This window comes from Calidris pugnax, unplaced genomic scaffold (assembly GCF_001431845.1).
Source record: "Calidris pugnax isolate Ruff unplaced genomic scaffold, ASM143184v1 scaffold18, whole genome shotgun sequence".
Classification (NCBI taxonomy): Eukaryota; Metazoa; Chordata; class Aves; order Charadriiformes; family Scolopacidae; genus Calidris; species Calidris pugnax.
Window position 1 is genome coordinate 14,737,817 of NW_015090812.1, and position 12,713 is coordinate 14,750,529.

The following is a 12,713-nucleotide window of genomic DNA, read 5'->3' on the forward strand; positions in this document are numbered from 1 at the left end:
ATGTTATTTATTCAATATTATAGCAATACCCCAGTTGTACTGGGGTACAAAACAAAAATGGAAGTACTTGATTTTTCTGCATTTTTTTCCTGCATCAGGGTTTACTTCACAGATACTTGTGCTCACATTCCTTTGAAAATTATTTCTGAGATCACAATGAAATTAAAGCATGTTTATTTATTTATGAATACTGAAAAGCAATAACTAAAGATCAGTTATTTAAAACAAAAAATTGTAGGTTTGTCATTAAAAAAACTAAGCATGAAATATTTTTAACTGTTTACAGGTGTAGCGCTGTTCAAAAGCTGGTATTCTTACAGTCTGGGTCAGGCAGAAGTTATCTTGAACATGGTTCTAGTTAGCATCTGATGTGTACAACATGGAAACAGAGAGTAAAATTTCCAATGATCAAGCGAGCACGATTCTCCACAGAGTCTCTAACCCCCAGATAAGGAGTGAATTCTTGTGGCAGGAAGAGAGCATGATCGCCATAAGATTTTAATTTCCTTGCCCCCAAATGTCAGTCTCATGATCCAGAGCAAGTGACAGCTGCTTCCCATCTAAAAAGCTTTGAAACAAAAACTACTTTGTTTTCAGAGCAAAATTACAAACCTGATGAAATAAGAAAGCACAACACTTGGGCCACCTTGAGATTCCCCAAGATCAGCAGTGACAAAAGCTATCGGTGTCAAGGCTTGTAGGTTAACTTTCAACAGAGGAGATACAAATTCTTGTCACAGCTCTACGTTTTCTCATTTCATAGAACTGTGGGCCACATGTTTGGCAAAATGCGTTTCCACACTTCTTCTGGTGCTAATTCAGCAATAGCTTCCTTTCCTAGTCACATTTTTACTATGTTTTGGTCAATTCTAGAAATGAATGACTAGACTTTTTAAAAGAAATGTAAAATGATTGTTACATGCTTTAAGATCAAGACAATGTTGTACAAAGCCATCTTAAAGCATAATACTGAATATAAATTTTGTTACAATGCCATTTTCCTTCAGTTTCAGCAGCAGGCAAGCATTTAATTAATATTCTTTCTCTACATGTCAAAAATTAAGGCGAAAAATACCAGGGACTATCTTTCTAACAATTCATTCCATCCTTTTGATGGACACTTCATAGCTGCCTTTAGTGTTACATATTACTTCAAAATTCTGCTGTGATATCTGTTCTCTGTGTTCTTCTATTACACTTGCAACACCAAACTATCTTCTGCAAAGACAGCATTTAATAATATTTTCCCCCCAGCTTTCTCACTGATTTTTGCCACGTCCATATTTTGGATATATTTCTTAAATGCAGTGTGTCACACCTGACATTTCTCACATTGAAAAATATTGTGTTATGTAGCATCCAAAATTGGAACGTATTCCATCTGAGTTCTATTTTAGCAATTCTGGCACACATTTGGAAAAAAACAAATAATTCAGTGGAGAAATACTGAGCATATGATCCCAGCGAGCTTCTTCTATACTACGAAACATGCAATATAGAAAAAGAAATGGAAAAAACTGAAAATTGAATACAATTGACTTTAAAATGGTTGTATCACGCAGGCAAGCCTATATTCCCTAATATCTTTTCTGTTCAAACAGGGTACACTATGCCTTTTGAAGAACACCAACCTAAGAAACTGTGATTTACATTCTGTTGCGATGATCTCAATTTAGCTTCCAGGGAAGGTTTTGCACTGTTGGCCCTGGAGCCTGACACAGTAGACAGTCACAGTACCAACAGCAGGCCTAAGGCCCTTCTCTATTGCCTCTTGACCACCAGACATCCACCTGACAGCCATTGATTTGGGCCAGGGAGGGCTACATGAAAATGGAAACAGAAGCTTACCTTCTGGCCTTTGATTCCAGGTGGGCCTGGAAAGCCTATGGGTCCTGGATCACCCTGTATAACAAAAACATCCAGAATCACTTTGTTTCACTTGTACATGACACAGGCCTATAAACATGTAGGACTCCACTCTTCTCTGCATTTGGTATGAAGAAGTAGCTATTGTTGTTGACCAAATCATGGCTTGCACACTTAGTTCACAACCTCACAACATTTAATTTTAGCTAACATAAAAGGGAGTGAAGAAGCTATACAATTCTTGAGGTAATCCTTCCCTCAGAAGTGAGTGGTTTCACCTCAAATTAATATATGCATTTAACTATTACTGTTTATTGTTTGTGTTACTGTTATGCCAACAAACCTCAACTAGGATTAGGACATGGTTATCGCATGTGCTGCATAAAACACAGCTTAAATCTGATCTGTGTAAAAGACAACATGAAAGACCCACATAGACAAAGGTGTTACGTGGCATATTGCTGTTCTCATTAAAGTTCTTTAAACTTTGCAACTACATGATGGTATATGTGAATGAGAATTAGAGCATCTCAAATGCTTGGAAGATGGAAAAAGATACTTTTTTTTTTTTTTTTTTGATGGTTGCAGATGGGGAGAGGAGGGAAAGTTGTTCCAGTTCTTTTTTTCTTGCTCAGGACAAGTCAAGGAACAGATCCTGCATGTGAGTTAGCATCAAAGCAAATTCAAGTCCATTACTATGGGTGAAAAATTAAGGCACCAAAAGAGTGATAACTATAAAAATGCCTATCAGTCCCTTATTTTTGTGTTATAGATGCAGTCTACATCTATTTAGGTGTAGATCATACATATACAGGCAGGCTTTAGACTGTTCTGTGGCAGCTTGGACTCATGCCAAAGAATATACCTTAAGTTTCAGGTACACATGAATAGCTCACAACACTATGATTAGATTGCCAAAAGCTGTTTAGATTAAAATAATGTTGCTATTTCTACAAAAGCTGCACTCAATTTCTTATCATTGCATCAACAGACACACTTCTGAATTTTTCTCAGGAGGCCCATTAACATTGAAAATACATATGTGTGAATTCTAGGGTTTGACAGAACGTGCATTAAAAAATATGTTATGTACACATCAGCAGCTAGTAAACAGTAGTTGTCTCCTAATGCTTACTTCATTACAGAGAGTGGTCCTGGACTCCTACAGTGTTTTCTACTTAGCACAAATGTTCCACAATTGAACTACTAGCAAATGCTCTTAATAAAACAGCATAAACACAAGATATTCTAAAAGATATAGAGTAGGCTAACACATTAGAATGCAAACATGCAATTACACTTTTAGTATTATCACATTGATTTTAAAGTTTCATATAGTTGCTAGATTTGTAATCTAAGAATAAAATAATCACAAACTTTCAAGCCCATAATTTCTATGAAGAACCACTTTAAATATTTTCACTCCAATATTTTAGACAGAGAGAGCAACCACTACTTTAAGCTGAAGCAGTTTAGGAGGAACTAGCACAAAAAGCCTCTGAGGTGAAAGGACAAATCTTAACATCAAGTGTCTGTTAAAAAAAAGTGATTAAATACAACATGACATGCAATAATGCATGCAGTTCTCATCACCAATATTTGTCTGGATTTTCTGGATTCATGCAAACTAATAAAGAAAAATGGAATCTGTACTTCGTTACATCAGTGTGAACAGGATTCAATTTCATTGTTCTAAAAATACTTCCCTTTTATTTTTTTTTTAATTTTGTTTTTATAAATTAAATAAAATACATGTTTTAAGTTTCAGCTTTGAATATATTTTTAATTTGTCTGTGGTTCATTACACCACCTATGTTTGCACTGGTCTGTTTCATATAATTGTCTAAATACACCAGCGTCACAGTAAATACAAAGCATTGTGCTGTTATAACTTGTTGGAATATTAAAAATGACTTCAACAAAAGAATGAGACAGACAAAACATTTGTCTATAATTAAGAAAATATTACCTTTTCTCCACGTTTTGCCTGTCCTGGAGAGAAACCTGGGTCTCCTTTAGGGCCCTGTCACAGAGAAATTATGGTCATTAATATTGTTAGGGTAGAGAGGTTTTAGTAATATATGTGAAAACAAGTATTTTCAACCATGAGAGCAAGCAAAGGGGGAATGTTCATATAAAATGCACTTGTTATTACAGATTTTTTTTCAGATCTACAACAAAATATGGAAGTGTGAGTTCACACTAAAATGAGATCTACATTTTCCAAATTTCATCATGTCACAAAAACTTCTGATAAGCAGATTTTATTGGTAAATCAAAGCCGGATTACAGCAGACACCCCAGCTGAAATGCTCTTCCCACGTCTCCACCACTTCAGGACACCAGCTATTCCCCAAACACTGTGCAAGATTATTGGGCTGTATTCATGTCTTGATTATAATCTTGTCCAGGTTTAGTCACACTCAGTACCTGCCCCACACAGCATGGACATCACAGCTGGGAAGGACAGGGCTGTAAACATGCAGCAAAAGCCTCTGTTTAATTACAAATTACTTCCTAGCGGATGAGATAGGAAGTATGATTCATCCTTCTTGGCCAGGAAGGACACTACCACACCAATTTCTTCTCTTTCAAACCGCTGCCGCCCGAGCCCGCCACCACACAACATGCTGCAGAGGCCTGAGGGCTGCCATGGGCCTGGGGCCCGCCATGGGCCCGGAGCCAGGGCTGCTCAGGACCTGCCAGGCCCAGCAGCCAGCCCTGTAGAGACATTGACCACAGGCAGCGCTGCCACCACAGACCCGTGCCCCTCAGGGTCAAATTCACTGCCCTTAAATGATGAGTCACCAGCAAATGGCACCTCCGGAAGACAGCCCCTGGTGAACTGCTTCACCCCAACTGAGCAGTCCCCTGGAGAGTTCACGGAGCCATACCCTGAAACCACATTCACGCACTAATAGCTGAAAATGCAGTAATTGAGGAGGAAATGGGGAACCCCTTGTTCTAATTAATACTAAAAACCGCATGCAAAAGGCACTGTAAAATTTCATTGACCTGTTGATATAAATGACAAAATGGTTAAAGTTGGAAGGGACCTTAAAGATCTTCTAGTTCCAATCCCCCCCCATGGGCAAGGACACCTCCCACTAGACCAGGTTGCTCAAAGCCCCATCCAGCCTGGCCTTGAACACCTCCAGGGATGGGGCATCCAGAGCTTCTCTGGGCAACCTGTTCCAGTGTCTCATCACCCTCACAGTGAAAAAAATTCTTCCTGATATCTAGTCTAAATCTACCCCTTTCTAATTTTAAGTCATTACCCCTCCTCCTATCACTACATGTCCTTGTAAGAAGTCCCCCTCCAGCTTTTCTGTAGGCCCCCTTTAAGTACTGGTAGGCTACTATAAGGTCTCCCACAGTGCTCTTGATTTCAAAGTCATAGAGTAACACTGGGTGTTACTCACAAGCATCAAGATCTACTCTGATCACTCAAAAATACCTTTTATGTAACCAGGGAAATAAATTTTAGCATTAAAGTTATCCCACAGCAACACTAGAGTAGAAGATACGTGCCCTTCATTGAAAGGGAGCTCATAGTCATATAGTGAGTCCTCATCCTCTTCCTCCTGCCCCATCACGAAGGCAGGATCAAGGTCCCAAGTCACTGCAAAGACCCAAGCCCTCCAAAGCAAAGTCAGGTTGGCCAGGATGTTGAGCAACCTGATCTAATGAAAGATGCCCCTGCCCATGGCAGTGGGGTTGGACTAGATCATCCTTTAAGGTCCTTTCCAACCCAAGCTATTCTAGGATTCTAAATTGGAAAAAACAGCTGTTCAGACATTGCCGGCACAATCCGGCAAACCACAACAATGGTTGGATACTATACACTAAGGGTCTTAGCTAATGTTGTTCCATGCCTCAAAAGCAAGTGGATGCTTCAGCACAGGAGGGAAAAATCCATGCATCTCAAAGGCAGAATAAAATTCTGCATTAATTTACTGTCAGAAAAATGTTACAACTCGTCTGCAATGTTTTAAGATCAAACAAAACGGTCTTTCATTTCAGCTTACAGAATAAGTGTGGGTCAACTGGATCTTCAAAGTCAACCCTTGGTGAGCACCTGGCTAATTTTTATTTAAAGAAAAGTGTTATAGAAGATGCTTGTATTGAAAGGATAATTTATAATCTAACACAAATGAAAGATATCATCAAGCACCTAGTAATATATACATGTGTATTTTATATATATAAAATATATATCGGTACAGGCACACACATACAATTCCTTCTAGTCCTAAAATCATGGAAATAGTAACAAAACTGATCGGAATTATGATCCACTGGAAGGGGAAAATACATTCTAAAACAAATCCTAGGAAAAATTGTTTACAATTCTTTTCCTAGCAAACTATTCCATTATACAGCCAGCATAAATATGGTACAAATTAATTATGATTCTCTAAGTTTAACTGTTCCTATAGAAATCGATAATAACAAAAGCACACCAAAAAAAATGGAGTCACTTGGTTTACCAGTGTTTGACACTGAAAGCTTTATTAAATTTCTTTTTATGTCCTCAAGCAGTTTTTAACACCTGTCATGACAGGTCAGATTCCTGCCATTTGGAATCGTACTAAAACAAATCACAGTCGCTGCTGTTTTTTTCCTAGCATATCTATCAAATTGTTCAAACTAAATATGAGTTGAAGGCATTCTGCAACTGCACAAATCTGTCAAATCCTTTTAAAGGGTCTATGTTACACAGGTTTGAAGGGTTTAATTCAAGCTTCCAGTCTGTATTTTGTCTTTGGTTTTAAATATCACATCCATAAATGTGGTAAAATTATTCTAGCATATTAATCAATTGATAATGTTTGAAATATTAGAATATTTAAATATAAAAGGTTGGATGTTGACCAAAAAAAGAGATAAATTTATAGAGAATGACAGTCCATTTCCCTTCCTTTTTTATTTTTAAAGCAAGGCAAAAGGTTACAGCAATTAAATATTTATTTTATTATCTTACTTAAATTCCAGTTTATCAAAGAAGCTGAGCTGATTTACAGAAACTCTTTTGAGAAGTACAGACTATTTGCATGGATAGCAGTTTCCAAGTCATAATTTTGCACACACAGGGGTTTTTTCCCCCTGAATAAACTGCTATTTTGTTTGGATTTGAAGTTAAATTTGATTGATTACATTTAATTAAAATATGTTTATAGTAACAGTCTCCATCTGTAAACCAAAGAAGGCTTCTATTATAGGGAACAGTTCTGTGTCTTCCAAGAAGTCATTAAGTTCATGCATTTACATGGAAACATGAATAAATTAACTCACCTTTGGACCTGGAAGTCCTGGCAAACCTGGATTACCATGTGGTCCTGGAATACCCTGTAAACAAACAAACAAAACACACACCCAACCCCCCAAAAAAGGAGTGGGATTATTCAGTAATCCACTGAACAAGTGTGTACACTTTGCAGAGAATTATTTTACTGCATCGTTGCCTTTCGAAGCACTGGTTGAGATTTTCAAAGGAGTCTCTAGAAATAAAAAATGCACGTCTTCCTAAAAAATTAAAAGTCAAGTACTTCCCTTTCTTTTAAAAATCTCAGTTTTTATTGGCTTCTCAAGTAATTCTTAACAGGTATTTGGCGCACAGTCACTGCAACTTTTCTCTCCAGCTACAAAACTTGGAGACAAGTGATAAAAAACAGAAAAAAAATAATGACATTCTGAGGTACCCAGCTATACACTGGAAAGAGAAGGAAGTGGATCAGTTCTCACAGACTTGAAAGATGACTTAAAGCAAAGTATTCTACCTTCTCTAAACAGATCACAGACAAAAACCCTTCATCAACCTGATTTCTCCCACAGCCAGTGTAGAAAATGGGCTTGTTACTAAAGAACTTGGACTTAAATCATTCCAGGAACAGAACAGGCTATCAGGAATATCTACGCATTCCAGGATAAGAGTCTGTTCCTGCAATACACTCTGCAATGCTCACTCCCTGAAAAATTGTACATTAGGGAAAATATTTGTTGCAGTAGCTGTCAGCAGCTATTCATCTTCCACACACTGAAGCACCTATTCCAGGTAAGTTGGCAACAAAGCTTGTGTTGAATTTACTAAGGTCAAAATTCCACCCAAACAATTAATCCAAATACCAAAAATAATAAGAATCCTTTTTAGCTGCAGTAACACTGAAAACTGTATCTGTTAAGTTGTCCCTCTCACTAATGACAATGTTGACATAACTCCACAGAAGTGCTAATCCCATGTGGTGTTTGAGAGATTAATTTCCACACTGGCAATTTTGGAGGCACTCTCAGGGATTTAGGAAAAAGGAAACAAATAGAAAGTGCCAACATAGCTGCAGTGCTGAAGTGGCTCCAAGCTTTTGCTTCTTGCAATGTTATTATCTTGAGGCATAGTACTGCAACACAGAGGTGCAAGAGTATCCTCGTGAAATGAGAGGCATCAGGGGAATTTCATCTCATCCCCGACTAATTCTGAAATTGCTGAAATTTCATTATTGAGAAACTCAGAACAGACCAAGGCACTTAGAAAACATTAATTGTCAGATACGGACTTCTCTATCATAGAATTACAGAGATCAAAATCAGTTTTTAATGGAAATCTCTCGCCATTAATCAGGTATTGATATCCTGCCCAAAGTGTCCAACCCATGTGAATCTTTGTCAGTATCAGGTTTGGGCAGCCAAGAGACCCTGAAGAAGACCCAGGCAATGTGGCTCTACACTCTGCTGCTTCCCTTCGACATCCCAAGTCACATTTCAGCATCACAAATGGCAGCTCACACGAGAAAGACAGAAGTCACAGGGCAGACTGGTAAATACGGACGTGAAATTTGTATCAACAAGGTTTTACATGCTTTTTTGGCTAAAAAACCTCCTCTATCATACCATGTGTCTTCATTAGGTGTACTTGTTTGAATTTACCAGTGTTGTACAAACTAAAGAGCATTGACATTTCAAAAATGTTTGCTTCTTTGATCAAATAGTTTTATAGACTTTCTTGGTCCATATAAACATGTTTTTTAAACTCAGAACTACTGGTAAATATTCATTTCAGCCACTTCCATGCTTTTCCAGGAACCCTACTGTAAACTGTCTCTTCAGATTGGAAAGCATGTCCTATTCAATAATTAATCCAGAAAACTCACATGATTGAGCACTGTGCTCTTAAGTACTTTATACCTGTAAAAACAGATCTATAGAAAAGAAGCCCAAGCAAACAAGAACTAAGACAGACAGATCTCACAGATCTCACCAACACGCACAGCTTTACACATATGGGCAGCCTTCTCTAAACCAAGGACAACTTCCCCATTGTGAGGATCTACTTGGGTATGTGGGGTCCTGCCTCTGATGCCAGATATATCCTTGACAGAAACACTATGCAACATAAAATGCTGTGTTGTAAAGAGTTGTCAGCTCTTATGTAGAAACATAATTTGAAAAAAGGATACAAGAAGCCAGGAAGATACAGATTTGAAGGAATGCTTTATATTTTATACTTTTAAATGTGTCTCATCTGCTTCCTTGCCTCTAACTTCTCTAAAGCATCAGTTTTCAGTGCTTCTCTAAAGCACCAGTTGGTTTTTGGCCTCTTTGACCAGTGTACTTTCCTACCCAGTCAGACCAAGTTTTGAAAGCCAGCAAATCACAGGATGTTCAACACACTATTGAACAGCAGTTTGTTTAAATGTTCCTCAAAGGCTGAGTCAAAACTCCTCCTCCTCAGATCCACTGAGCCTTCATATAAACTTCTCCCTTATCTCCCACTTGTGATTTGCCTAGATGAGTGCACTCCAGCCATAAACACTCACATTCCCAAATACCACGGGCAGAAACCATCTACACAAGAAATCCTCACCTGTTCCCTCCAGCTGCCCTTCCCCTAAAACCCCCAAATCAACCACGACCTCAAGGACTCCTCAGGAATATATATATATTTTTTTTAATACAATTATTCAAACACAGATTTACCCTCTTTTGCCCCATCATCTGCTCCTTGCAGTGGCACAGGTTTCTCCCATGTGGTCTTGGCAGCTGGGGTGCGGGTTTCTGCTCACTGCAGCAAAGCCAGTGCTCTGTCCCCACACACATCGGGGTGCACCCAGTTGCACGAAAGAAATCAACGTTTGCTACTGTAGCTCATTTCTTGGGCAAATTACCCAGATATCTATCACCCCTTTTATCAAGCTGCTGTAACACAAGAGACTAAAGCAGATTTGGGGGAGTGCTTTTTCCCCCCCCCCCATGTCTTGCAGTGGCTAATTTTGTAACCACTGGCTGCTCCTCTGTGGCCCTGGCATGCACTGCTCACTCCCCCTCATTCCAAAAACAAATGAACATGACCTTACATTGCAGCAGATGGGAGCAGCATGGAAAAACTAAAAGTTAATATTGTGAGCAGCACAATCTGGGTACAAATGTAACAACGTTCGGTGTACGCACCCATACACAGAATTAACTATGCTGGAGGCTCACAGCAGGAAAAAAAAAAAACCAACAAACAAACCTGTTTGCTTTGCCTTACTTTAACCTATCTGCCAAATGTTAAAAATCATACGCTTCCATAATCACCACACATATGAATAAAGTTGAAAAAAGAAGACGATGAAAACTCCAGTTTGATTATTAGTGACCTGGCCAGAGCTACAGAAGAACATAGCTGTTTTACTCACCCGCGGACCTCTCTTTCCTGATGGACCAGGTAAACCTGGAGGACCTGGAGGACCCTGGTGATAGAAAATCAAAAATTGAGACTAAAATCCAATACAAGGGAAGTATCACAAGTCTGAAAGACACCTGTTTTTCTAACTGATGACTTTCTGCTCATGCAGACATTCTCAACTTGAAAACCAATTCCCAATATACAAGCATATGTGTTATTTATCTGGCTCCAAATCAGATTTGTGTTTAGAAAGTGTCTTATATCAGAGGAATTGGAGCTAAAAAAACAGATAGTAACTTTTACTTAAGTATATTTGTCCTAAAGGAAGAAGACTATTCAAGGATCAGGAATAAGAAACTGCAGTGTATTTCAAAACAAAGCACAGAGAATAATTAAGCCCTTAATAAGCATGCTGGCATGCCAAACACATTTTAGATAAGTCAGGAGTAATTGCGAAAAAAAATTAGATACCACCTCACAGAAAAGACAGACGTGAAACAGAAGAAAATAAACACAGACAAATAATTGTTCAGTTTCCTTTTAAAAGCTTCAGATAAGTAAGAGTAGCATGTTTGTATATAATGTATATATGCACGTTTGTATATAATGAATACCATTCTCTCTAAAGAAAATGCTGATTTTTAAAAAATGCTAGTATATAACCAGGTGTATCTGTTGCGAAACAAAAAAGATTATTAATCACTATAAGAATATTAGACAGTATACCACCCTTTGTATATCTAGTTGTTTTGATCATAGAAACCTTTCTTTTTCTGTATGTGATTGCTGTTCACATTCAAACCCTCAGGATCTACCTCATTGTACTCAAACACGAATGAGAGCTCTAGATTAAAATTTGCACTAATTTATATTATATTTCATCTATCACACTTGAGTCCTAAGGAGGCATGGGCTATTCTTAAGAATGAATTCAGCTCCCATCCAGATGCCAGCAAGGCAAGTCTCAGCTTTAACAGCAACAAAGTCCTCCTGCCGTAAGAGAAGAAGGGCATCAAGGAAGTCAGACCTCATGAAGGTGAGTTGATGATAGCAGGAAGGGACTCAACTTGCTCTTTCACCCAGGCTTTCTCACCCTCCTGTGTTCTGTGTATACTGCAGCCTCTCAGCTGAGGCACTTAGGCAAAACATTGAGTATCACACTGCCCATCACCAGACAACACTGCTGAAAGCTAGAAGGGACACCAGGAAAATCAGAAGGGCTACAGGGCTACTACAGTGGCTGAAACAGTGAACTTACAGGCTTTGCAAAAAAAAAAAAAAAAAAAAAGAAGGGAAAACCCCACAAACACCCTTTAGGGTTTTATTAGCAACAAACTAATAATTTTATTAAAACAAAAGTTGCATTTTTAAACACCTAAAGTTCTGTGGAAGAGAGAAGGGAAAACACCACAAACACCCTTTAGGGTTTTATTAGCAACAAACTAATAATTTTATTAAAACAAAAGTTGCATTTTTAAACACCTAAAGTTCTGTGGAAGTGGTATGTCTTTTTCATTGGAAAGATGTTGTCGCTGGCAGAGAAGATACTGCTGATTATGGACTTAAGGCATTGTCAAACCAATTAACATTCATTTGGCCTAAATACAGACCGTTTTGGACAAATCTGGGAAAAACACTGTTATTCTAAGGAAAAAAAAAAAAAGATTTTCCTCTCCAATTAATCATAATAATCTTAGGAGTCTAATTGCAGTCCAACTGCCTGTTTATAGTTGGGAATATCTGTATGCCTATGCATACTGCATTAAGTTATACTGAAACCTACACTCTGCTCTTCCCTCTCTGTGTATTTCAGAAAACACAAAGCTGTGCAACAGTCCTGGTCTTTAAGTCAAACCATAACACGTCATACTTTTAGTATATGAGGTTCACTATTCACCCTGATTGCATAAATGCTCACTAGTATCCTCATATTTTTCTAAAGTAGAAAGACCCTGTGTTTAATAACAAAACAGAAGTGTAGCAGATATATGGAAAGGTCTTGTCCAGGCCCAAAAATGTATCCAAAATGGCACAGAGAGCTCCCTGCCACTGCTGAAGTAAGATGCTTTCTATTATCTCCTTTCAAATGGTAAGTTAAGAGATGCACTTTTCTTAGAAAAATTTCCTAAGTCTACAAAGGTAAACATATAATATTTTTAAAGTAAAATATTTGCAACTAGTGTGC

At 38.1% G+C, this 12,713-nt stretch overlaps 1 protein-coding gene across 2 annotated transcripts in view; it reads right to left on the reverse strand.

Annotated features, from left to right (window-relative positions):
• The window catches only part of COL24A1 (collagen, type XXIV, alpha 1), a 149,104-nt gene that overhangs the window by 114,498 nt on the left and 21,893 nt on the right, over nucleotides 1-12,713 (reverse strand). For both annotated transcript variants that reach the window (XM_014939499.1, XM_014939500.1), the window contains exons 4-7: nucleotides 10,539-10,592; nucleotides 7,162-7,215; nucleotides 3,836-3,889; nucleotides 1,849-1,902 (exon numbers count right to left, since the gene is read on the reverse strand). In XM_014939499.1, coding sequence (XP_014794985.1) covers nucleotides 1,849-1,902; nucleotides 3,836-3,889; nucleotides 7,162-7,215; nucleotides 10,539-10,592 — 216 coding nt within the window. The remainder of the gene's footprint in view (nucleotides 1-1,848; nucleotides 1,903-3,835; nucleotides 3,890-7,161; nucleotides 7,216-10,538; nucleotides 10,593-12,713) is intronic.